This window comes from Phalacrocorax carbo, chromosome 5, assembly GCF_963921805.1.
Source record: "Phalacrocorax carbo chromosome 5, bPhaCar2.1, whole genome shotgun sequence".
Classification (NCBI taxonomy): domain Eukaryota; kingdom Metazoa; phylum Chordata; class Aves; order Suliformes; family Phalacrocoracidae; genus Phalacrocorax; species Phalacrocorax carbo.
The window spans coordinates 17,083,209-17,108,130 of NC_087517.1; the positions used below are offsets into that span (position 1 = coordinate 17,083,209).

Sequence of the window (24,922 nt, forward strand, 5' to 3'; positions counted from 1 at the left end):
CTGTTCTGAAGTGCACCTTTAACAACTGGCAGCTCACCCAGGTTGTCAATCAGGAATGTGACCTTTAGGCAGTTAGAAAGCTCTACTGATGCTCTGCCAGCATTGAACAAGGCAGAACTAAGGACTTGGTGGCACCAGAAAGCTTTAAAGGCTCCTGCAGGATAACAGGAGCAGCTTTGTGACCTCTGGGCTTACAATGGCTTCAGAGCATGCCCAAACAGCTCTCTGCGATGCTTGCTACCCACACTGGAAAAAGGGCTCCATCCCTCCAGATAATTCTAAAAAAATGTCCTCATTCACTCCGGAGCTATCTGTCTGTCCTCTGCTACCATTCCCCTTGCCTGAGTGCTTTGGCACACCACGCAGATGTGCTTGTACAGAGCACCACACTCTCTTGAACCGATTTTCCCCAAGCTTCCCCATTGTCCTCAAACTGCAAAGCTCTGTGACCCAGGTGCCTCAGAATAGGTTTCTTAGGAGTTAGGAGCCCAGGTCTGAAATTCACAGTGACCTTAGCCGGGGCCAAGCCGGGACTGGTGCAGGCCAGTCATGTCACTCTTGTTCTCTTGCACTGTTTCATAACCTACACATTGTACTTGGGACAAACTTGTTTCCCTGTTTGCTTCAGTGCTTCTGCTCAGAGGCTTCTGAGTGAAAACTCCTGCTGCTAATGTAATGCAGATTAATAACGTCATTACTGTAGTATTTAAGGCCTGATCTGTATCTCCCTTTCTTTGGCACCAGCAGCCTCCAAAGGTTCCCAAGCACTAGCAGATCCAAGGCAGATATTTGCCTGCAGAAGATATCTATGTCTTACTGCAGTAGCTTGCAAAGAAGACCTGCTTGCTGGAAAAGCCTTCCTACACTCCTCTGAGAGCTCCCCCATGCCTGCCTCAGGCAGTTCAGTTTATTTTTATTGCTGTATCTGACACGTCCCCTTAGTACGTATCATTAACATCCTGAGCTGTGCTAGTCAGCAATTTAAGTTTCAGACCCAGGATCACAAGCAAGCAGAGTTTTTTCCTAGAAGGTTGGAGTCGACCGTTCCCAGCACTGCCTAGGTCTGGCTCTCCCCTCACTGCTGTCCTGAGGCCCTGGCCATCCTCCTCAATTATCTTTTGGAGCATGGCTTTTCTTTGTATAAATTCACCAAGCAAAGTTATGCCACCGCTGTGATACCTTCCCTGCCATACATTTACATATTCTGTGGCTTATTCAGATACTGGAAAGGCAGCAGGGAGGAAGGAGCATCCACTAGGGCTGTGTAATGGAAACACACAGTGACGAAACCCCCTCTCCTCCATGTGCCAGAGCATCTGGCAAAACTCACACTAAAGTATAGCCTGAGTTTCTAGGTATCCTAGAAAGCCCCTGGCATCGGCCACAAAGTTTCTCTTGCTGTGACTGCGCCCATTGCTTGCAGGTTGTAGGCTGCAGCTGGAGTTCAGCAGGGTCCGACCAAAGCTCATACTCAACACAAGTGATTCAGCAAGTTTCCTGGGACAACCAGGAGACACCAGTGAACTTGCCTCAAGGCAAGTTCAAACACCCTGGGACCTCAGCCACTTTTCTTGCAGATGTGGGTGTCCTGATGAACAGACCATATAAACAAACACTCATCAGCGCTTAACAGAGCATCACCACAGTCAAAATAGAACGAGAGGAGAACTGGGACCAGATCCCAACCCCAGCACTGGATCACTGAGGATCTTTGGAGCTGAAACAACCCACAATACAGGAGGAGTCAGAGATAACAACTATAAAGCAGAGTTGAACTCCCCAAGACTGCAGGCAGTTGTAGGTCTGGGTAGGTTGGTTCAAACAGATTTTTTGTTTGTGCTAAAATCAGAGCATCAGAGTGGATGTGGCTCAGGAGTGGCTACAAAGGAGCTTTATAGATGAAATCCACTGCAGAGTCCAATCATGGCAGATACCTACTCACTATGTATTGGCACCAGGGTGCCTACAGTACTATCACATGCTTCTAAAACCCTGTGTCTTTAGGGCCTTTTTTAAATCATATGCTTTGCACAAATATTGCAATGGAGAGGAGCATTTAAAACCTCCATGCCCATGACTCCTGTCACAGTAACTGGCAGACTGGAGAGCAGGAGGATGGATGGATGGATGGATGGATGGATGGATGGATGGATGGATGGATGGATGGATGGATGGATGGATGGATGGACAAAAGCTCTGGATCTTCTGGTTGCTCACAGCTGGTGGGATATTTTTGATCATCTGCTGCCTGACTGCTTCTGGGCAGGACACCTGCCATGTTGTCCAACAACTTTAATCCCCCAGTCTCAGTGGGTTTACAGTGTTGCTGCTTTAAGACCTTTGCTTGTAAATGCCTGCAATCCAGCGATGGGGGTGGGTGGGCTAATTCATAGAGATTCATTCTGCCAAAATACCAGACTAAAGGCCTCTCTCACCTGGCCCATGCCGTGCTCCTAAGCACTCCAGAAAATGTGCAGCAGATATCAAAATGGGCAGAGAAACATGCAGTTCCTGGGGAACATGTGGGTGCCGGGTGTGCTGCTCTGCTCAGACCAATTGGACATGCTTCAGGGAGCCATGGGCTTGACGGCTGCCTGGGTTTGGCTTTCCAGTGGTCTGTCACATGAGAGGACACGGGGATAGTTGCAGGGGACAGGTAGGCCACGTTGCTGGTTAGAATCTAGCCCAGCTCAGCACATCACCCAAACAGGTTTCATTTGACAAGGAGGTGAGGTTTGTGTGGTCCTTGCCTGTATTATGGTTGGTCTGGAATAAACAGATGACCGTGACTTCCTACTGCATTTGCACTCCAAAACCTGTGCTTGAGAAATTCAGAACTTTCTACTAAAAATAAAGCTGGGCAGAAGTTCCAGCAGACCCTGAGAGGAAAGGCCAGGGACTATTGCTTTACTTAGAGACATGCTTGTATGTCCAGGTGGCCCCTGTTATCCATGTGTGGGGTGAAGTCCAAGCAGAAAGGATGCTCTTCCCACCTGCACATGCTGTGACACATTGTTATGGCACATAGTGTCAGGGCATCACAACCCCTGGATCCTCTCTGCCTCCCTTTCCTAGCATCAGAAGATGGTGAGAGCCACTGAGGAATGAGGGAAATCCTGATGGCATGTGTGATGATGGCTTATGTGGGGCCCGAGCCCTTAGTCCTCATGGGAAGTTCAGGCCTGGTACATCAGCTGCTTCCCATGGGATTTCACATACTAGTGCTAGTGTAGCATCTGCTTCCCAGAAGTGCCTTTGTGCTGGCACCAGACAGGGTGCCTAGGCACGCAGCTGTAACTCCACACACACACCACGCTCATTCCAGACCAAGTGGCTTTTCACTTCAGTTGCTTCTTCCCGCCTTCCAAATGTCCCAGTGCTTCTGCAAGAAGTGCTGTGAAGTCTAGGACAGCAACATGAAGCCTCCGAGCCCAGGGTCTGCACGGTCCTCTGGGACCCTCAGTCCTTGAATTGAGCTCTCTAACTCAGTTGCTCCTGCCACTCAGTTTTTGTTCTCGTGGCAAAGGCCAGCAGATCAGGCCACTTTCTAACAGGGGATCCCAGAAAGAGCAATGCTTTGCACAGTGTTTTTGAAATGTGTGTGGGGGAGGGGAGCTTGTCTGTGAATAGCTCTAACAAATTTTAGTCAAGTGAGGATCAGGAGGAAAGTCAGTGACCTGTTGCCCTGAACCACCTGAAGGTGTAGAGCATTTGGAAATCATTCACTGAAGGCAGCGCTGGCTACACACACGCTTGCAAATCTGCACCCGCAAACCTTCAGTGCTGCTCAGCATCGTACCCCTGATCTGAGACACAAGAAACATTAGGACACTCATGGACCAGCTTCCCAAAAATAAAAAAACCCGCTGCTTTGTCCACATTTCCCCTCCTGTGTTTCAGTCTGCTCTGAGTTACTAGAGTCAAGAAATTAAAACACCCTGGGTCTGGGGCTTGGGATGAAACTACTGATCTCTCCAGCCTGTGGCACATGGAAAACTGAATCAGAAGCTGTAGGGACCTGCAGAGAGCAGGCAGACTCTTTCCTTCCCCCCAGAAAAACTTCCCCAGGATGCCCCACTAAGTCTGGAATCCTAAAGGGGTGTCCCTCTTTCATCACTGTAGTTAGTGACATCAGGCCTGGAAAAAGACACACAGAGACTGCAGTTCAGAGTAAAGAGCAGGAGTTTGCATTCCTGCTGCCCCCATAAAACTGGGCACCATCACTGGCAAAGTCTTTGCCTCCTGTTAGAGAGCAGTGTGACCAGCAGAGAGCCAAAGCCGGGTCCTGGACAGACCAACATACTTACAGACATTTTCCCGGTCTCTAAACCACAGCATGCTGCTGCAATGTCTCTCCAGTCCAGATGATGATAATTAAGCAGTAGTGCCTGGATACAATGTGCTTATGCCCGAGGCACTAATGGTGCTCAGCAAAGGCAAACAGCAATTAGACCATCTTCAGGTGTTCCCCCCCACCCCCCACCCCACGCAATAAGTTAATAGCTATTAAGGATAATTTAACCAATTTTTTAACAGTCACAGTTTTCCCCATTCTGAATCTTGATTTCAGTTACCAGCCTGCAGTGGGACTTATTAAACCACAGTGCTTTTGAACTTGGAAGAGAAAGAAGGAGGGTCCTCTGATGCCTTTCACAGCCACTTACATCAAGATGTGCTTTACCTGTTGTGCGCACATCTGAAAACATCCACCGAGAATCAGGACTGGAGAAACCAGAGCATCAGAACCAACACCCTTTGTGCCATGCAAGCACATATTTGATCATGAGGGAGCAGTAAAGTGAAAAGGGTGGCAGGATCAGAGAGGAGAGCTGTAAGAGCCCTCCATCTACCTCCTCTAACCCTCATGCCAACACAGAGGAGGCCCAGCAGGAGACTGGAGTTAATGGCACAACTCTAGACACACGGGGTCTCAAGATACTGCTCTGCTACAGACTGTGTACCCTGTTGTAGCAAATCTTGTAACTCCCTTCATTCCCAACTGCCTCTGGGGACAGTGGCATACCTGCAGTCCCCAGTGTATTAACACATTTGAAGGGCTGTGAGGTGTTACAGCACTATCGTGGTCACACTGGTATTTTCAACAGGAGGAAAACGAACGTGGAAATTGTCAAATACAGAAAGAGCAGACATCCGAGGGATGCCCCCTGTACCACGGAGCAGAACATGGGGCCTCTTTCAACCAGCTCCTGACAAACCTTTCTAAGTGTCTCAGACATACAGATCACTGCGCTCAGGGAAGGAAAACCCACGCAGGTAAAATCCACTTGCTCCCAGAAACAAAAATAGAAACAATAATAAATAGACTTTGAAATGTCTCTAGTACCTTTACCTGCAGAGGGTTCTTTGTGCTTATGGCAATGACGTGATACTTGTAGTAACACAGCTCACAGCTCCAGCAGCCTCTCTCGCTAATCCATTTGATCAGACATGGCTGGTGCGTGCACTTCACCGATCCGTCACATCGACACGGGCTCAGCAACTCCCCCTGAAAGAGAGAGACACCATCAGCGAGGCTCCCCTTTTCCCACAGGGCCCAAGCATGGCACAGCATGGCACTGCAGAAGTTCTATCATCCACCCATTTGCTCTTTGTTCCTTTTTACCTGATTTGGCTCAGGTAAACGTGCTACCCTCCTCCGTTTTTCCTCTAATAGCTCTTGGCTGATGTTAACAGAGTTTGACAGGGTGGTAACAGTCTCAGATACTTGGGTCCTACAATTTTGTGTGGAAAGAGACAGCTGGGTAGATGAAAGATGCCTAATATAATTGTGAAGGAAAAGCTAGATGAATACAGCTCTTACTAGACACCAGAGCACCCACACTAGACCACAACGAGTAGGGACAGCTCTGGTGGCAACCAGATGCCACTGTTTCACTGCTCACATTTCTGTACCTCTACCTCCTATTTTAGAGAGTGAGGTTGGTGGTGGGGATAGCTGTGAGACAGCCTCTGCTGGAGGCTGGTGTACCACTCAGCCCAAGGCGGCTTTCTTGAGCCCAGCCAGGCAGGAGGGGGACCACAGAGCAGTGGCCCTTGGACGTTCTGCGCAGGATGGCTCATACCAGCCGTGGAGGTGCTGCGTGCCTCCGGGAGCTGGACTGAGCCCAGCGCCATGGGGACTTGCCAGGCAGTGGGCATTTGCAGTGCTAGACACAGGTCTCTCCTTCCCAGTGCTCCTGGAGTGGGAGGGATGAACCTGACCATGGGTAGTAGGGTGTGCTTAGTGTACCCGTAGCCCGGCAGGGAAAAGGTCTTCAAATTTCAACCCCCCATCCCCCACTCCCCTCTCCACTTCCCCAGACAGTCTGTGTCAAAAGTGAGTCATACTGATGGCTAGCCCGTAGGGCTGGCATTTCCACTCTAGAAGCAAGCAAGATGAGGAACAAATTGTGTCCTGGCCTATGACACACAGACATTTATGAGAGGTGGCTGAAACACTCATCCTCCTGGCTTGCTCCCTTGTTTCTGGTGTAGCTTTAAACAGGGGTATCCAGGAAACCTCAATATTATTCTGATCCAGCTGCTATTTTGCTGTTCACCACGGGACTAAACTGACCTCTGCACACGCAAGCTCAGGAGTTCTTTTTACAGTCATTTGACATGGCTTGTTTAGGGAAGAAAAGCGCAATTACATTTTACTCCCACCTTTTAGTATTTAAAAGCCACAGTATAGATCCCAATTTTGTATGTAGCTGCGCTCCAAGATTTAAAAGCTTTTAAAGGCAGAATATCTATGGGGTGGAGAAGGCTGGCACCATCAGCCCCATCATTACCACCAATGTAGCACAGGGATAACAAACCCCGGCATATGAGGCTGCTGGACAGAGTAAAATACATTCATCCCAGCTGCCTTGGGTTAGGAAACCAGATCCTGCTCTTACTAATCCTGGTGAGAAGTTGCCTTAGCTTTCAGGGTACCATGTCAGGTCTCAAGACCTGAGGAACTGAGCCCTATGCTGAGCAGGAGTGATACTTTTTAAAATGAAACCTAATGCAAACATGTTAATAATTTCATTTGCTTCAGCTAGGTGACCTAAAAATGTCACCTTCCATGAAATTCTAGCAAAAATGTAAATAACTGTTTACATTACAAAACCAGGCTCAGCTCTACCTGTCACTGGTTTTCATTACACACAGGAAGGGACAAAGGGAGAAGGGCAGCAAGGAGGATTGTAGGACCCATGAACCTTTTTCACCTGGAAAGGTGTGACTGGACAAGCCAGGAGAAGGGAAGCAGGGAAAGATTAGATGGGAGGAAGGCGCATATGGGGAGGAGAACTGATATTTGGTGTTCAAACTCCCATGTGAGGTGCAGTTTGAGGGGCTCAGGTAGGCTGTGCATGTGTGTGCCCCTTGCTGGGACTGGGGTGGGAAAGCACAAGTGTGATAAGGAACCCGCATGAGCATGTACTGCCAGCCAGGATGCAAAAGGGGAGAGATCAGGGCTTAGCACAGCTCCTCTACTCCCCTGCTCACCAGTCCTATTCCACACCAAGAGCTAGCCTGGTACAAGGACTGCTGCTCCATGCCTCTGGCCTGCTCTCCTCATCTCAGTCCCTGGTGCTTTATTTTCTCAACAGCTTCTTCACCCCTCAGTGCACAAGTGTAGTCCCAGCACCAAGCAGGTAATGCAGAATCCTCCCAGCTCTACAGCATCCCTGCCTTTCCACCTTGCTACACACCGGGGTCTCCTGCAAGGCTCAAAAGGGTGAGTGAGGACCTGGGTTTTGACTAATGAGCTGCTGGAGGCACTGGTGATGAGGGATCAGGAACGGGGCAGGACAGAACAGGGACTAAGAGCAACAACCTCCAGGCAAAGGCAGAGGAGAAAAGCTGTAGCTGCAGCCTGGGTTCCTGTTGGCTTCTTGAGCCCTGTAATAAATGAGTCTAAAAAATCTGAGCTTGTCTCTTCAGAGCCAAGAGATGTCCATAAACATTCTACACTGCTGTGGGGACCTAGTTCCCCTTCACTAATTGGGATGCTCCAACCCAGACAGTCCTGCTGGCTCCTGCAAGGGCTCAGGACTCAACTGTGGAGATGAATCCCCCAGTTTCTCGTTTTTTTGCAAATCTAGCAAAAACCTGATTTATCACATTTTCTCCAGCCATGTGAAATATTATATCCTTGCGTGTGGTGCACAGCTATTTTTGCATACTGTGAAGCCCAATTCTGTCCACAGCAGGCGTTTGTAAAACACTGCCACATGCTCACGCACGCACATGCACTCCTGTACCAGCAGAAAAATAAACATCAGGCATATTAAAGGAATAAATCCTTTGTACAGCACAAGGAGAAGGAGTCTCATCACTGGCTGTACAGCAAGCTCAGGAGCAGTCCATCAGCTGTGATACACATGAAGGATTTGCTCCACAGGCACCTCTCCTAAAAGCTACACACATGCAAAAGCAAGCCCAAAATGAGGTGCAGATCACAGCAATTAGAGATGGAAATTAAATCCCCATGCCCATTCCTGTAGGTTTGTAGAAGTCAGCTCTGCACAACGTATTCTCCAGTGCTTCAGACTACAGCATTCCACCAATTCCCTTTGGGGACTGCTCTCCAAAGACCCTTTGACGGGTCTACTTCCCAACATTTATTTTTGCAATTTTCCTCTGTAGAGTTACAACCTGTCACTCAGATCAGCCTCAGCAGCATTTCTGCTTTATCAGCAACTAGTGAAGAAATGCTTCCTGGCTGCAAGCTTCAGCCTCAGCTTGCTCAGTACCATTTTGCTCCCTGAAGCAACCAAGTGGGCTTAGGACTCAGGGCCTCAGGGCACCTACCTTTTTTTGGTTGTTGTTGTTGCTATCCAAGTCTAAATTAGGGTTCATGACAAAGGTGGAAAACCAGACTTTACAAAAAGGGAAGGGTGGCTCTAGCTTCAGCCCTAACCCTCTCAACATATGGATGAAATGCTCTTCCCTATATATTACTACTCTTCCCTACTTCTGGGAAGAGTGATATAGTAAGCACTTATATATTATATTCTTCCCTATTTCTGGCTGTGATGGGAGCTTGTCTCTAGGAGCAGCAGTGGCAAGGCCAAGCTGAACTGGCTTTACCCCGAGGAGGACGTTACTGCTGGAGGGAGTGTGGGTCTGTTCCATCTCTGTCCTGTCCTTATGAATTGCCAATCTGTATCCGCTGCAATACGTCAAAGTGGTTAATGATTATCTGGGCCCTGCTATTTTAAGCCTATTGGAAGGAGTTCTAAGAAAGAATGGACAAAAAATTATCGCCAGCACATGCTTCTGGTGCTCAGTATATTTACGGAGAAAATAACAACGTCAGGAGCAGCGTCAACCCTGTTGCATGCTGGTGTCAGTGTTTCACCTGGCCATTTTATCTGTCATTTATCAGCACTGGGAGCCCGTCCACACATTGCTACTAAAGCTGCAGCTGCTCACCCACCAGCAGGTGGTCATGGGATCTGTTTCCCAGGCCTGTTCTTTTAACTATAAATTAAGTATAGCAAATTTGCCCACCTGGTCTCCTTTGAACGTGGCAGGGCTGGGGACAATGGTGTCATTCTGAGCTCTCCCAGCTCCAGCTGTGCTGACCTACATCTGCTGCCTGGGCTGCTCCTGAGCACCAGCTCAGCTGGAAAGAGCCATGTTAGCAACATCCTGCTACCACAGCTATTACAGCAAACATTTTGAAAACCAGTGGAAGCTGTACAGCAAACCAGGATGGCTGGTAGTGATCTTAACACCTGCAGTTATTCTGCAACTGTGTGTTTTCCCTGCTCAGGTGTACAAAGTAGCATCAGTCATTAGCATCGCCTGCAGGACCAGTGCCCCAGGCCAGTGCTGGACAGTGAGAAGCTGAAAGAGTTGTCCACATCACAAGGGCTACCATCTCTCTTTGGGTATGCGCATGCAGCTGCCACTGCTCACAGGAGTAGCTGCATGCAGAGATCTGACTGCTAGTATTTATCTGAGTTTGTCTTGTTTGGAGAAGGAAACTAGGAATATTTAATTTCAGGTCTTCAACTGAGTCTCCTAAATACACTTAAATCTTCACATTGAATTTAAATGCAATGGGAAGTTTTATTATGGCAAATAAATGCCAAATGATTTCCATATTAGGAACATAATTACAGAGGAGTTAAATCTGATGGCAAAGAGAAACCCATTGTTACAGAGCTGGTAAACTTCAATAAACAGGTACTAACGATCACTCTGTATTCACACACACTTACAGGCACTACCCTCCATGCTTTTGAACCTAAACACATACATTACTACCAGCATCTCAAATGCTTCCTGTGAGTACCCTCCCATGTGCAAGTGCCGTGCCAGACAGCAACAGACAACAAGGGACATGAAATTAGTATCTATGAATATATATATATGTATATTGCACGAAGGTTGTCTAGCATTGTGAGAGATTGATGCAGAGTGTGGACCCAGTGAGGAGTGAGCTTAGGACAGCACAGGACACGGTTATGTACGGGGCTCTGTGGTGAGACAGCATCTCCCCAGGCACCCCAGCAGAGCTGGGTGCTGACTCCAGCCTCCATCTTCACAGCAATTTGCTGAGACTTTCCTTGTGGGGGGTATCCTTTGACTGGGCAGCTCCCTAAAACCTTGGGAACCTATAGGAAAATCTACATGAGTGATTATAAAAATATCAGTGCCACCACTGCTGTCATGCCACCTCCAGGACCAGGACTGGCTCATCCCACAGCCTCCCTACAAGGCTGGGCATCCCTGCAGTGTGCAGAAGCAGTGCTGCCCCATGCCAGCTAAGAGATGTGTGCCCTGGGGTGCAGTGAGCATCCACCATCCCAGCAGCAAGAGAAACCGCAGCCCTCTAAAAGACCAGAAAAAAACCCAGTTCCGGACAATTATTTCTGTTGCTCGGCCATGGCTTTAAGCTTGTGTCTGCCTGAAATTTCTGGTGTGGGATCTTGGCTTGGGAGCTCCCTGGGGCAGGACCACATTTCTGTGGGGCTCTGGCACGGTAGAGGTGTGGGTCCCTCTCTGGTGCTCTTTATCCCCATGGCAGTATGGGTCAGCGGCCACAGCTAGGCACTGTAGCCTGGGGGCTCTGAGGTGGGTGCACAGGGGGCACAGTTCTGCTTTTTCATGGTTTTCTGCAGTTTTTGATGGGTGATAGCTGTTCCGGCAGCCCTGAAAAAGGGGCACTTATCTCTGTCAGAGCAATGGCTAATCTAGCAATAAAACACAGGCATCCCTGTACCTACTGGCTGGGTGCCAGCAGAAAGGCACCTTGGCTTTAATACACCCAGCAAAATCACTGTGCACCCCTCCGGGTGTGTCTGGAGTGTCTGGAAATGTGGGTGCTGGTCAGGAGACAGATATGTCTCACACAGTCCTGAGTCGAGACCTAATGTTTGTCCAGAGTGAGTCCTATCTGAAAAGCCATCACGTCTGCAGAGGTCCCAGTCCTCCGAAAACTGCACAAATTGCCTTTCCGCCCACGGAGGCTGCTGCCGCAGCACCTACGAGGAACACCAAGGCTGCCACGCTGCTCAGGCTTTTTCTGCACCTTTCTGATGAAAACAGGAAAAGCTGCAGCCACAACTGCATGGAGGGCTTGGTGGAACCTGCTCCACAGTCGTCTCCTGCAGGAACACTTGTCCCACAGCTACCACAAGTGACTTGACTTTCCAGCTAAGCAGCTGCTGCCTGCTGCATTCAGCTTTACCATGGCCAAGGGGAATTTTAAGTAATCTCTGCTCCTCCCCTCTCCAGAATTTTGTGCCTATCGCCGCCACTGGGACAGATGGATGGATGGACAGACAAAGCTGGGGATGGCAGCTCAGAATTTGTGAGAAGGATGGAGAAGGAGGAAGGAAGGAAGATTTTTCTGAGCCTTATTGATCCCCACAGGGTTTCTGGGACTTTTTGTTGCTGCAGAGCTAAGGGACCATCACACCACCTTGCCTGCTTACCAGGGTATCAGTAAAGTTTGCCTATGTTTTAAACAAAAAGATGTGGGTTTTTTTGTTAAAGTGGATGACTCAGGAGGCTCAGCTGTATCAGAGACAGAGAGCAGGCAAAACCCCCATACCCCCATGCCTCACAACAGTACAGGGATTTGGGTGAGAGGCATCTGGCTGGTCCCTATCCCAGAGCTGTGCCCAGGTCAGCAGAGCACAGGAGACCCCAAAAGGGCCCTGAGCCACACCACAGCGTTGGCTGCCCTCTTCACCAAATTGCCCTGCTCCTCCTCTGCCACGTCTGAGTGGGATGTTCAAAAACAAGACCCCCACAGTGCTGTCCGTGTGCCCCTGTGGGATCCCCATTGCTTATTAACAGGGATGGGTGCCACACTGAAAAAGCCTGAGAGCAACTCCACCTTTCCCAAAGGGTAAGCAATGGTGCAATGGGCTCAGCCAGGCAGGAGCAGGGACTGGTCTCCTCTGCACACAGATCAGCTCTCAGCCCCACCAGGGAGCAGAATAAGGATGTTTTTTTTTCCCCCTTTAACTACTAAAACATTAAAGAGCTCTGCAGGACAGGAGGGTAGGTGACAATCAAAGATGAAGAATAAAAACTCAGGAAGAAAGAAGAGGAAGAGGCTTGAGATGTCTTCGGTGCAGAAAGCCCAATGCATTAGAGAGTGGCGGCTCTGCCTCCCTCAGACACGAGCCTTTGCCTCGATGACTCATCCTCGGAGCAGTCTGGAGTGGTAGCTCCATGCCACAGCTCTGCCCTCACTCCTTCTCTGTTTTCCAGGGGAAGATGATGGAACACAGCTCTGCAGAGCTTAATGTGAGCTGTCAGGGAGCTGGGGCACTTTTTTGCAATGCCTTGGAAACAGAAAAGCAAAGCAGGAATATTATGGAGTTTACTGAAATATCTGGATGTGGCTCTACCCCTTCCCATTAAAAACAAGTGGAAAAAAAAGGGTTTAATCTAGGTTAGGGCTGTTTCAATAGTCAGCTGATTGTAACTCACTCGTGTTTGCCCGCAGGCAGGCACTATCCACCAGCTCTGGGCACATCCCTGCCACCACTGGCAAAGGCCAAAGGGAGCTGGTACACAGGTAGGACCAGGTGTCTCTGTCTCGTGGCTCAACATCAATTTCCTTTAAGGGAAAGGACTTTAAAGGAGAAGAAAGCATACATTTTTGCAAGAAACAGAGAATCGTATTTTTTGTGCAATGGGCTATGGAGGATTTTAACACCTGGTTTCAGGCCAGTGAAAGGTGAAGGGCAGAGAGCTGTATGATGTAAGTCCCACTTGGCTATGAAAGGGGGACAGCATGGAAAGGGATGCTGGGGGCTGGCTCTCACTTGGGACAGCCACTGCTGGGGAAGTGAGAGAGTTCCTAAGAGTGTCTCTTTGACTGAGAAGGAAGACGCTGAGCTCCATCTCTGTGTGTGGGCCTTGCCAAAAGACAGGCCCTTCTGGGAGGAGATTCTTCTGAACAGGAATCCTGACCCATCAGTTGTCCTCAGAGCAAATAATACAGCAAGCACAGGGACCTGCAAGCACTCCTGCTGTGCTGTTGCTGCCACAACTGAACCCAAGAAGAAGAAGCCAGGACTGATCCTACCCTGTGCTGAGCAGACTGGGCCATTCTGCACTTCTGATACAGCAGAAGGGCTCTACAGACTTCAGAGAGGAGAAAACATGCACCTTCACTTTCTGCAGGTGTTTATCTCTAGCAGTTTCTGCCAGCATTGTCTCTGCCTTTGTTTCTCAACACAGTGGAAGCCCTTGGTTTGCAGAGTCTGGGTAGTTAGGTGGTGTCTCCCTGCTGTACTCAGGCCCTCACACCTCTGTGGACAAGGCATTGTGGTCACCTCTGCACGGATGGGAGGAGCTCACCCTGCCCCAGGTGACTGCAAGTTGGAGGTGATTGCCCCCTGCTGTGCCCACTGCACGAAGCTTTGTACTTTGCCTCTTTACAAAGGCACCTCTTTACCATCCTGTCCTTTCAGCATCAGCACTTTTGGGTAGCCAAACTCCATGCAAATTAATTTCCTAAAGTCAGAGAACACCTTTCCTAGGGGATGAAAACCTGGTTTGAAGGACGAGGGCTCAATGCCTATTCAATAGGAACAGCAGCTGGTAGACTAACACTGCAAAGGACCATGCCACTGCCTTCATGCACCATCATCAAAATGAAATTCCCTGGCACAGGGGAGGCAGACACCAGGCTGTCCCAGCTCTGCATGGATGTAGTCACTGAGCCCAGCCACAGCCCACGGGCACCACAGCGTGCCCTTACTCTTGCAGCTATCACACAGGCTCTTGGCCGGTCTCAGCTATGCCACCAAAACACAAGCAGAAAAGGTTTGCAAAAACCAGTTCTACCAGAACAAAATGGAACCTTGCCTGAAATACGGAATAACAAAGGATTATCAGGAACTCATCAATAGCCCAAGGAGCAGAAAGCTTAGAATATATAGATCGCATTGGGATTTATATGCTTTTCTCTCTGCAAAAGGATTTCCAGAAGAAAAATAACTTTGCTTAGGTGTTCTAGAGCTCCCTTCATCCTAATGTCATTGAACATGTTTTTGATTAGCTGATTTAAGTAATTCTTACTAAATGTTGCTCAGTTGCAAAGAATCAAAAGGCAAGCATCTCAAATATCACCTGCTGTGCCTCATCAGGTGTGATAATAGCACTGATTAAGCAAAGAGCCTTCAGTGCATAGAAATCACAGTGCTGTGCATGTGAAATCAAGATACCTGAATATCCCTGAGCACTTGGGTGTTAAAGCGAGTTCAGCTCGAGACTTGTCCTGAATACAGAGCAGAGCTGTCTCAACATTCCAGAGAAGCGTCCTAGTCTGTAGCTCTTGGGCTTTCACCCAAAGTATCGAGGCTTTAAACTTCTGGAGATTTACTGTAGACCACATCCATTTTGTGAGGTAGAATGATCTATTATCTTCTGAAACAAATCCACTGTTGTTTTACTCTAGTTCTTCTTAATTAAAAAGTAAAAGTATTTCAGACAATACTTAGATTTATTCTGTGGGAGACACAAGAGTGAGCTCAGTTTTTCTCCCTACGATGCTGGGGTAAACCTGATGTGACTTTATGAAGCCAAACAGCTCTTCAGCACAAATCAAGTGCCCTTAAGTTATGGCTTGTTGCAATAATTTTTCAACCAATTAAAAAGGTTTTTGTTGTTGGTGGTGGGTTTTTTTGGTAGAAATGGCTTTTTCTACTGAAAAAGCCTCAGCTAAATAGAATTCTTCTAAATATACTGCTTCTTTTTTGTGAAAAAAAAAGAAAAAAAAAAAGAGATAGCAATTATTCCTTATTATTGCTAATCCTTGGGGACCTTCACCTTTCTACTTCTTCAGTCCTCATCAGATCCATCAATGCGTATTTTAAAAGTTCAAAGTTAATGCTTTTAGCATGCAAGTACCATATAATGCAATTCTTATCAGAGATGTACTCATAATTCAGCAAATTGAACTTTGCAGCTACTTCCTTGGGAAGCTGTTCATAAAGATGCTCAGCTAATGGCCATTTCAGAAAACATTATGCCATCAGCCGATGAGGAGCAGCCATGGAAAATCCACAGAAATGGCTACTGGTTTGACACTCCAGATGATAGATCCCACTTTTAAAGACAGTGAAACAAACAGAGTGATAGACTCTTTTTTTTTTTCCTGGGAAAGCTGAAAAACCCTTCAACATAAGAGCTGAGAAAATCTTTATTCTGTTATATTTGCCCATCTTCCCGCTTTCTTCAGGAATGAGAAAATGGCCAGCTGCTGTTTGCAGCCTTATAGCAGTGAGATGCTCCTTCCAAAAGTGCAACAACTGCTCAAGAGCTGCTTCATGCTGGTACCATCAGTTCATCAATGGAGGGATGTGAAAAATTACAGTACTGCAGGATTTGGCATAGTACCATTTGCCATAGTACCCTCGAGTGACCCCCAGGCCAGGACCAAGGGCAGCAAGGTGGGGAGCTGGAGGAACTGGGTGCATATTCAAAAGTGGAAGACAATAATAAGGCATAGGCAGAAACGTTCCCAGTACTCAAAGGCAGCATTTCCCAGCTGAGAGCAGAGATGGGGGTTCAGCAGGAGGGGCCACCCCAACAGGTCTGGATGGGGATGTTATGCATTTGCTTTTCCTCCTCCTTCCAGGTCGGTCAGGACTGTCAGCTTGGAGATGAAAACCCTCTAAAGCCATTTGTGTCTGCAAAGCAGTTTGTGCCTCCTGCCATGTGGGATAGTGCTGGGACAGGGGCAGCTGCTGGCCTTGGGTGCACTCAGAGTGAAGGCTGCTGCCAGGACCGAGGGCAGCCTGGCGCAGGGCTGAAAGCAGAAGCGGTGGAGGGGCAGTGAAGTGGGGCAGCTGGGGAGCTGCGATATAAAATATTGAGCACGGTTTGTTTACTTTTAGCTTCGGTAACGCCGCAGGACTGAACTGTTTCATTAAGATGTGGCCTGATCCGTGTTTCCTTTTTGCCTCCCAGACTCAAGGAGAAGAATATGCAATTACAAAGTTCACTCATGTAGAGCCCTTCAATTACTGGGTAACTCCGTTACGGCTTTTCCAAACGTTACGAGACTCGTGCATTAGGACATGACATCTGAAGTAATTCATTTTTCATCTGCCGATTAGCAGAAATTAAAATGGTTCTCAGAACATCCCAATTTATGTGAGATCAAGTTTCTTATTACTATAGAGTGTCTTAGTGGGGAAGGCATTTCTTTTTAAGGTCTCAGGCAACCCTGCAAGCAGAGATGCTGAACAAAAATATATGAAGGAGGCGGTGGAGGGGAGAACAGAGGCCCTCAGGGACCGTGGGTGGTGTAGCTCCAGAGCCTTGCCTTCCAATCCTGCCATAAGGTCACTTAAATGTTTGGCAGAAAGTCAAAATGCTTGCTGGCACAAACGTGCACTGGAGGCAGAGGCACTTCCTTTAGAAATGATGCAGTTACAGAGTGAGGCTGAACTGCCTTTACTGGCAGTGAGCTAAAAACCAGCCATAAATACAAAGTGTTTCTTCAGCAGGTATCTGCCGAGCCAGGGGGTGGAGCGGTAGCAGAGCAGCTGCCTGCAGGACGCACTCGTGCAGTGATGATGGATGCCGTGCAGGACCCCAAATGGGATGAAGCAATTGCTGTTGGTAATACCTCCCCAATGGGATCTGGGGAGAGGTGTCTGCAGGGCTGGCAGCTCAGGGTCATGCCTGGGGAGCTAGGGGGCTGCGAACTACATGGGGAGGCAGCAGCAGTGCAGAGCAGCCAGACCAAGGGATGGGATAAGGGAGGGGATAAAAGCAGGGAGTTTCAAACCATTTGGCCATGGCAAGAGTGCTCACAGTGCCTCTTCACTTCCTTTCTAATTTCAAGGCATCCTAGGTGCTGGAGAAGTAGGTGAAGTCCCCTGGGGAAAAGCTGGCATTAAGAGGTGGGTAAGCACACCTTTGCCAAGTCTCAGCACCATCCTCCCCCCGCCGCGGGAGCATGGTCCAGAGACCATAAACCTGTAGGCCCACTTAGTTGAAGTGCAGCAAAAATAAACCATGGGAAAGGAGGACAGGCAGCTTAATCCCCAAATCCCTTTGCCTTGCATGACAACTTTCCAGCCGAGAGCAGCTCAAGAGGATAGAGCCGAAGGTACCAGCGGTGCTGGCTGCACTGTCCCTGGGGGCAGCTGCACATTAATTCTGATTTTCCAATGCTGCCCTGGCCAAAGGCCACCTGTATAAGAAGCTGTAGGAATCCATGTGTTTCAGCCTTTCCCTGCATACACCTCCTGGTGAAAAGCCTTTTTGTGTTTTCCCACCTAGATGGGGAATCCAGCTTTCCCTTTCACAGGCAGAGTATACAATAGAGAGGAGGAAAGGTAGAAATAAATATAAGAATAGCCATAACATCAGTAAAGTGGGCTACAGAAGGTATTTGCTATTTTTTCTTTCCATCTTCCTTTTGCAGAAGAACAATATCAAGTTTACTCTGTGTGTAAGAGTGAAATACACACACAGAGACGTGTATATATAAACAGTGCCAGGGCTCTGAGGTTTCAGCACTGTCAGTGTAAAGATATTAAGCATTACATAGGGCTGATTTATTATCTAACTCTGCAATAACCTTTTGAAGATATACTGATTGGCAGTTTGCATATTAACAAATACATCAACACTGAGGCAATGTCAGATGTTATGCACGGCTATGTTCCACTCCAGAGGTGGCTGAATTTCAAACAGTGGCCAAATCATTTGTATCCTTCAGCACAAAAGATGCCCTATTGAAATATGAATTATTACCTTCTCTGTTGTTGGTCTTTATTGTGCTTTGTCAAACTGCTTCTCCTGCTCCGTCCCCGTGGGATTTGCTGTATCAGATACGGAACCATTTTCTGCAACACGACGTTCCTCCTACCACACCTAGATTAGGTTATTTAACTTGGTGAACTACACCCAGACAGACTGGGCTGTAACAGGTCTTCCAGCATCCTCCTTTAGCTAGGAGGTGGGCTGCCTTCCTCGGAAACAACTCGCCTCATTCTGTAACAACTTACAGTTCCCTTAGCAAGATGTGTCTCTGCACAGGAAGGGTCAAGTGCTTGTTTTTGTCCGGGGCTTTTCTTTTGCCTTGGCAGTGAAGCCAAAGGCACAAGCTATGACACTGGTTCTCAACCTGCTCTTGGGCAGTGTTGGGAATGAAAAGTTGGTGTGCACTGACCACAGGCTTCAGCCCCTCAAGCTGCACAGAGACGCCACTGCTGTTACTTAGCAGTGGTGGAGATCTTATTGTCTTCCTAATCTGCAGTCAGCTTTTAGGATGGGATTGTCCTTTACACCCACCCACCTGCTCTACCCCACTTATTGGTACACTGAGCTAAAAGCAACATGGAAGTGTGCCATTTGGCCAGCCCCCTTCCCTGATGATGACCTGCTGTCATCCTTCACTATTGAAGTTACTTCTTCACTTGATGCTGCAAGAGGGTGACCAGCTGGGCGACCAGAGAACGAAGTGAAAAGAGGGATGCTGTTCTCATCGCTTTGCTCTGGGTGTCATGGGTATAAAGTGGCCAGTGGCCAGAAGTCCCAAAACCTGAGATCTTTTAATGCGGTGCTCCTTGGCTTTCTTATGCCAGGAGAATTTTAAGAGGTTTGTGAAAGTTCCTGGGTTTTTTTTTTTCTTGCCTTTGCAGAATTGGGATTGGTAGAGGGATGAGCACAGAAATTATCACTATTCACAGATGTGTATTACCTGGAAGAAGTCCCACTAATTGTTGAGATTTGTGTTCAGGGCAGGGTACTATGTAACCAGCAACTCAGCTGCTCTTTGGTGCTGAACGCTGAGAAGTTGTTTCTGCAGAGCCGAAAGCATTCAGGCAAGTCTAAAGAAACTCATTACCCTGCCATCACCCTTCACAGCGATGCTCTGGCAATGGGAAATACCTGCGGCAACCACGGATGCTCCCTGTGGGCTGGGGTGTGCCAAGAAGCGCGTCCATCTGAGGTCAGCACGGGCAGAGCGGGTCCCAGACCTGGCTCTCTCTCCTTCAGCTCTGCTGCTGACATGCTGTTGGGTTTGGGGCAATTTCCATGCCGGGATCCTTGCTCTGTGTATCAGGGTAATGACTCTTATTCACTGCACATGGCCAACTGGAGACTTCATTTATCTGCATTTGTCAGGGGCTTTGAGATCTTGAATAAATAAGGCTGTTGAAGAGCAAATGATTAAATGTGCCTGGTCACCCATCTGTACGGACATTGATCTTTGCTGGCATGGCTGTGCCGCTCTGGCAGTTGGAGCATGTCCCAGCCTTAAACACTGGGGCAGCCCACATCTGGTCTGGAAGAATGTCCCTTTGTCAGTCCCGTCCACCCACAGGGGTGTTTAAGTGGAAGGTGTTCTTCAGTGCCATCATCATGTGAAAGCAAACAGAGCCTTTGAGGGAAATTATCCTACTACTGCACATGCACCTCATCAGGGGGCTTCTCTTACTCAATACGTTTACACACACCCCCTCAGTCTGACTTCTGTGTCCTTGCTGAAAGGATTGGGCAATGGAAGATGATTTTTTTTTAACTTCATTTCTGAAATTAGTACCTCCAGCTACCATGCAAGCCTCCACGCTTCCTGGCTCCAGAGGTGGCAGAGCAGGGTCGAGGAGCCTTGGCAGAGACACAGTGTCTGCATTCATGGCTCCTGCCCAAGCTGCGTCTGCCTTCATCTCTCGTATGCACGCATCTCCACAGGTGGTAAATTCACCTGGAGATTTTTTTTTGAGGGGCAGTGAGTGAAAAATTAAACTGGTGGTGCCTGCTGGCAAGGGTACTTGCAATCATCCCGAGAAGTTGGAGGACTTCTAACAGCTCCAGGGCCTGGCAGGTGGAAACACTCCTTCTGCGTCCTCCAGACCCTTTCCTTCTTGTGCTTGGCCACCATCCCTGGGCTCTGCCAGCAGCCAGGGAAACTGAGTGGGATCTCTGGGTGGGACCTGCATCCTGGCTTCACTGTCCAGGATCTCCAGCAATTTTCCCTCCTGCTGCAAGCAGGAGAGCAACAGGTTTTGAATTTTTCATTTAATTTGTTTTCTTTAATTTCTTTGGAGATGTCTGAGGTGAAAGTCTGCCTGGTAACAGCACTGATGAACGTGAGCACACGGGGGGCAGGTCTTGAAACGTGCGCTGCTGTGCTGCCCCAAGTTTCAGGGCTGGCTATATTACAGACAGAGAGCAGGGTGCTCAGGTCTCTCCTAACTAGCTTGTTTTCTGGTTAGATTCAGAAAAAATAATAATCCGTAATAATCCAAGCCTGTGATTATTAGATTTGCCCATTGTTACAGGGGGAAGCTCGCCTCCCTCCTTATCTGATTCGATTGCAAGGAAACAGGGACATAAACTGAGCAAGAGTTTCCCCAAGGTGAGCCAAAAATACAAGCATGTTTGTCACTGTGGAAATGATTTTATTTGCACAGCCTGCAGGTAACTGGGGCATGTGAAAGCAACGCTCAGCGCTTGGGCTGGAGCGCAAAGGGAAGGCGGAGGGGAAGCGGTCACCTCGGCGTAATGTGATGAAAGGGAGCAAGGTGTGAAACTGCAAAGGAAACAGAGATGTGGAGAGCTGTGGTGCAAGGAGTAAACACAGGCTGGCAGCACGTGCCCAGCCCTGCCTGGTGCTGCCTGCTTGCTGGCCGCAGTCGATAGCAGCGCTGGCTGTGCAGAAACAGCAAGGCAGGAACTCGGGGAGATTTGTTATTTGGTTTTCCTCATGAGGCAGGGATAAAACGCTGCTAGGACTGAATGTGTTAAATTCAAGCCACCTCAAGACTGCCAGCAGATCTGGTCCTGCCCTGACCTGGGTGATGCTTTGCCTGTCTGCTTCGGTCCTTGGGATTTTAGGCAGGAGGAACCTCAGGGCTGATTACGTGCTCATCGTCCCCAGAGTGTGAGCCCTTCAGGGAAGGGCTTTGCACTGTCCCTGGCTTTGTACAGACACTTGCACATTGTTTTCCAGAAGCAAAATCAGTATTTTCCCTGCACTATGAAATAAGCTGAGATATACAAAGGCGGTCACTCAAACCTGCCTGATTAACTCTGCCATAAACCTTCCTTTCCTTCAAACCTTCCTCTTTACATGACCTCCCTACATACACTGATTTCTCCTTTTTCATCCCAGACTGTCAGGAGTAGATAGCAATAGATGGCTGCAGATGCTATGCCATGTTCACCTGCACTGTTTTCACAGGAGAAACATTGTAAGGTACAGCCTTGAAAGATGATGGGGGCAATATGTGGGGATGGACACAAGGACTGAAGACCTACAAGGGAAACGTCATTATTCATCCTGTGGAGGGTGCCTTCAAAGAAAAGGCATCGACATGGGTGTGCACAGGCTTTTTGCACTTTGATATTCAGTTACAGAGATTGTCACTCATAGAAAAGCTTTCCTATTCCCACTGGGCAGTGGGAGGAGGATCCTAAAGTGCCCTGGAACATAAAATGGTCTTATTACAGCCTTTCTTCTTAAGTATTAATATTGAATTAAAACTATGCTGGCTAAAGTAGAAAACATTTCCAGGAGCCCAACTTCCTAAAATACAGTCTGGGGAGAACCTGGGCCTTCTCCAGCTCAGACCTCCTCAGCAGGGACCACACAGCATCACAGACTACTTGCAGGTGCTGCAGCACGGCACCTCTCCAAAAGCCATCCCAGGACTTCTACTGTCCAAGTCTTCTTTCTAATTTGGTTATTAAACACGCTTGTGGAAAGCCATTGGGCTCATCTCCACAGTCCTGTCCCTCGTTATCAGACACACCTGAGCACCACATGTACACTCTTCAAGAGTGAAAAAGAAGGCTGGTTTAGGGTTTTGATGAGGCAGCAGGGTCTCTTGTTGGGAACTCTCAGGGTACCTGTTCGGAGATAAGTCCAGGGTCCTCAGGAGTGGAGCTTCCATATCTAAATTGCTTCCTAAAGCAACTGTGAGAAGGTACATTTTAACTTCTATCACAACAAAAGTCTGCCTGGGCATAGGTTTGCTATGTGTCACACAGGCATCTAGGAAGTTTTTTGCTGTCCTTTTTGTGCTGTAGCTGGCGCTTAGGTGGCTGTGTGCTTGGCCAGCTCTGCTGATCTGGCTGAAAACCAGCCTTAGGGAAAACTGAAGCTTTTGGTGGTGCCAGGGAAGGGATAGACACATAATAGGGAACCTGTGCTTGGAAGATGGGTGGAAGGGGGCTGTGCTCCCTTTTATGCAGTAATATTTTGGCCTTGATTTGGCTTCAGTGGGTTGTGATACATTACTCAGTCATGCAGGATTGGTTTCCCTTGTAGAGTGACAATGTGAATTTGCACCTCCCTCTTAGGAGGATTAACTCTCTGGTCTTGTGGTCCCTTGGAGAACCGGGACCGCGGAGTTTTCTTGACTCCTCCGCTTGTCTCTGAGTGGTCATGCAGTACCTGTATATGTTTTGTGAGCCTGTTCCCAGGCATGTTTTTTAAGTTTTTAATAATGAAATACAAACTAATTTTATTCCTAAATTGTAACTATAGTCATAGGGAAGAAAAAGCCACCTGATAGCTTGCACCCAAACCTCCCCTCCCATAAAGGAATTTGCTCTGCTCTGCTCTGCCCCCACCTCATCGTGGGCTGGGCAGACCCAGGGTCACTTTGGAGCCCTTGGGGACAGATTTATTTGTCCTGGTCCACAATGATGCTGGGTGTGAACATGAGCTCTGAACTGGTTTGACTGGGATTCCTCCTGCACCCACCCCTGCTCTGCACCTTTCTCAGGTACAAAATCTCTCAAGAGCAGGTTAATGGCTGGATGTGACCAGGCAGCTGGCATGAGATTTCTAACCTGATTGCTAAACACATTTTATCTTTAAGCTTCTGTGATTTGGAAACCCCTCACATTTTTCTAGTCCCTAGAGGAGACTTTCTGCTTATGTCTAACCTACCATACCCTCGCTGTGTGTTAAGCTCCAGATCCGTCCCCTTTCCTATGAACAGGAATAAAGATACAATCAATAGGGAGGGAATGTTTTTTCACTAGAGATGATACAACTGACTTTTTTCTTGCCTGATCCTCAAGAGATGATCTTGGGGTTAAAAATCACTTTTCTGTCAATGAACGACTGCGTCTCTCAGGTTTAAGCCTTGCAATAACAAGGTTGCTCACCCTGGTTTTGGTTGGTGCTCAGCATCCTTCCCTCTCTGTTTGGGGCTTGCAGTGTCTCCTTGTTCTCTCTAACCCTCAGCTATGCCCTGGGGCTGCCCAGCCTCACCTCTTTCTGTACAACCAGGTTAATACAGAGCCTCTGTATCTGGCCTGTACTTGACATAAGTTTTTCTGTGAGTCAGGCCAGCTTTTCACCTGTATCAGCTCAGCTGATGAAAGCAGTTACTGCTCTCTGCAAACCTTGCCATGGACTATGGAACTCCACAGAGAACTGCAACTCCTTGCCCTACCCCCAGGCTCACAGAAACATGCAGTTGCAACCCAGCATCCTTTCAGGGCAGACATTCACTTATTCTCTGTGATTTTGCTGTAATTCTGTGCTTTTGTGAGCTGTGAAGAGGTCCCTGGCAGCACTGATACGGCTGCCTGCGTTACTGTGAACCAGTGATGAGCCATTGCTCAGCTCTCACCTGTCTTCTCTGGCTCTCTGGAAATGCAGGAAGCAGTCTCTGGGACTGCCACAGTCCATCGTTTTTTGCAAGCATGATAGGATAATATATTATGAAACTGAAGGCTAAGACTCCAGAAAACAATTATGAAATCTGAACCCTAAAAACCCCCATTTCCCCAACCTAATTCTGTGGTTTCATTTGCACTTTAAGAAAATTATCTTAGCCTGTATTATCTGAGAGACAAGCACTACCAGCAGCAAGCTGGAAATGCTACTGAGCTCTTTGGGATGTTTTTCCTCCGGCCAAAGACTTCTCCCACCCACCGCCCCCCATTCCCCTGAATGGCTCGTTAGATCCTATTTAGGTGGAAACAATACTTACTTCACTTGGGAGATACTCAGAACTGTCTGCCAGGCAAGCGCTATCTACCTGGAACTATTTTGGAGGATGCTCCTCCGCAATTCAACAGTAATTGTAACAAGATCACCCAGGTGTATTAGCAAACTGAGAGCTTTGAGTGATAATATTAAATGAGCAATAAGCTGTTTACCAATTTGAGGTTTACTTGTTCTCTCCTGTGTAAGTTTGGAGCTGGTTTCTTCCAATGGTTGTGGCTGATTTGAGGACTGCTTGTTCAGATTTGGACTCACAAAACCTGAGGGGGGTTTCACACTGTATTGGGTTTGCATGGCAAGGCTTTGGGGGGAAGGGGGGGCTACAAGAGTGGCTTCTGTGAGAAGCTTCTAGAAGCTTCCCCTGTGTCTGACAGAGCCAATGCCAGCCAGCTCCAAGATGGACCTGCTGCTGGCCAAGGCTGAGCCCATCAGTGACAGTGGTAGCACCTCTGTGATAAC

The 24,922-nt window shown here is 48.2% G+C and overlaps 1 protein-coding gene across 1 annotated transcript in view; it reads right to left on the reverse strand.

Moving 5' to 3' along the window:
- Positions 1–24,922, reverse strand: part of MARCHF4 (membrane associated ring-CH-type finger 4) — a 107,635-nt gene that overhangs the window by 26,544 nt on the left and 56,169 nt on the right. Inside the window, exon 2 of the mRNA XM_064453302.1 lies at positions 5,351–5,506. Within this exon, the coding sequence (XP_064309372.1) occupies positions 5,351–5,506 (156 nt within the window). The remainder of the gene's footprint in view (positions 1–5,350; positions 5,507–24,922) is intronic.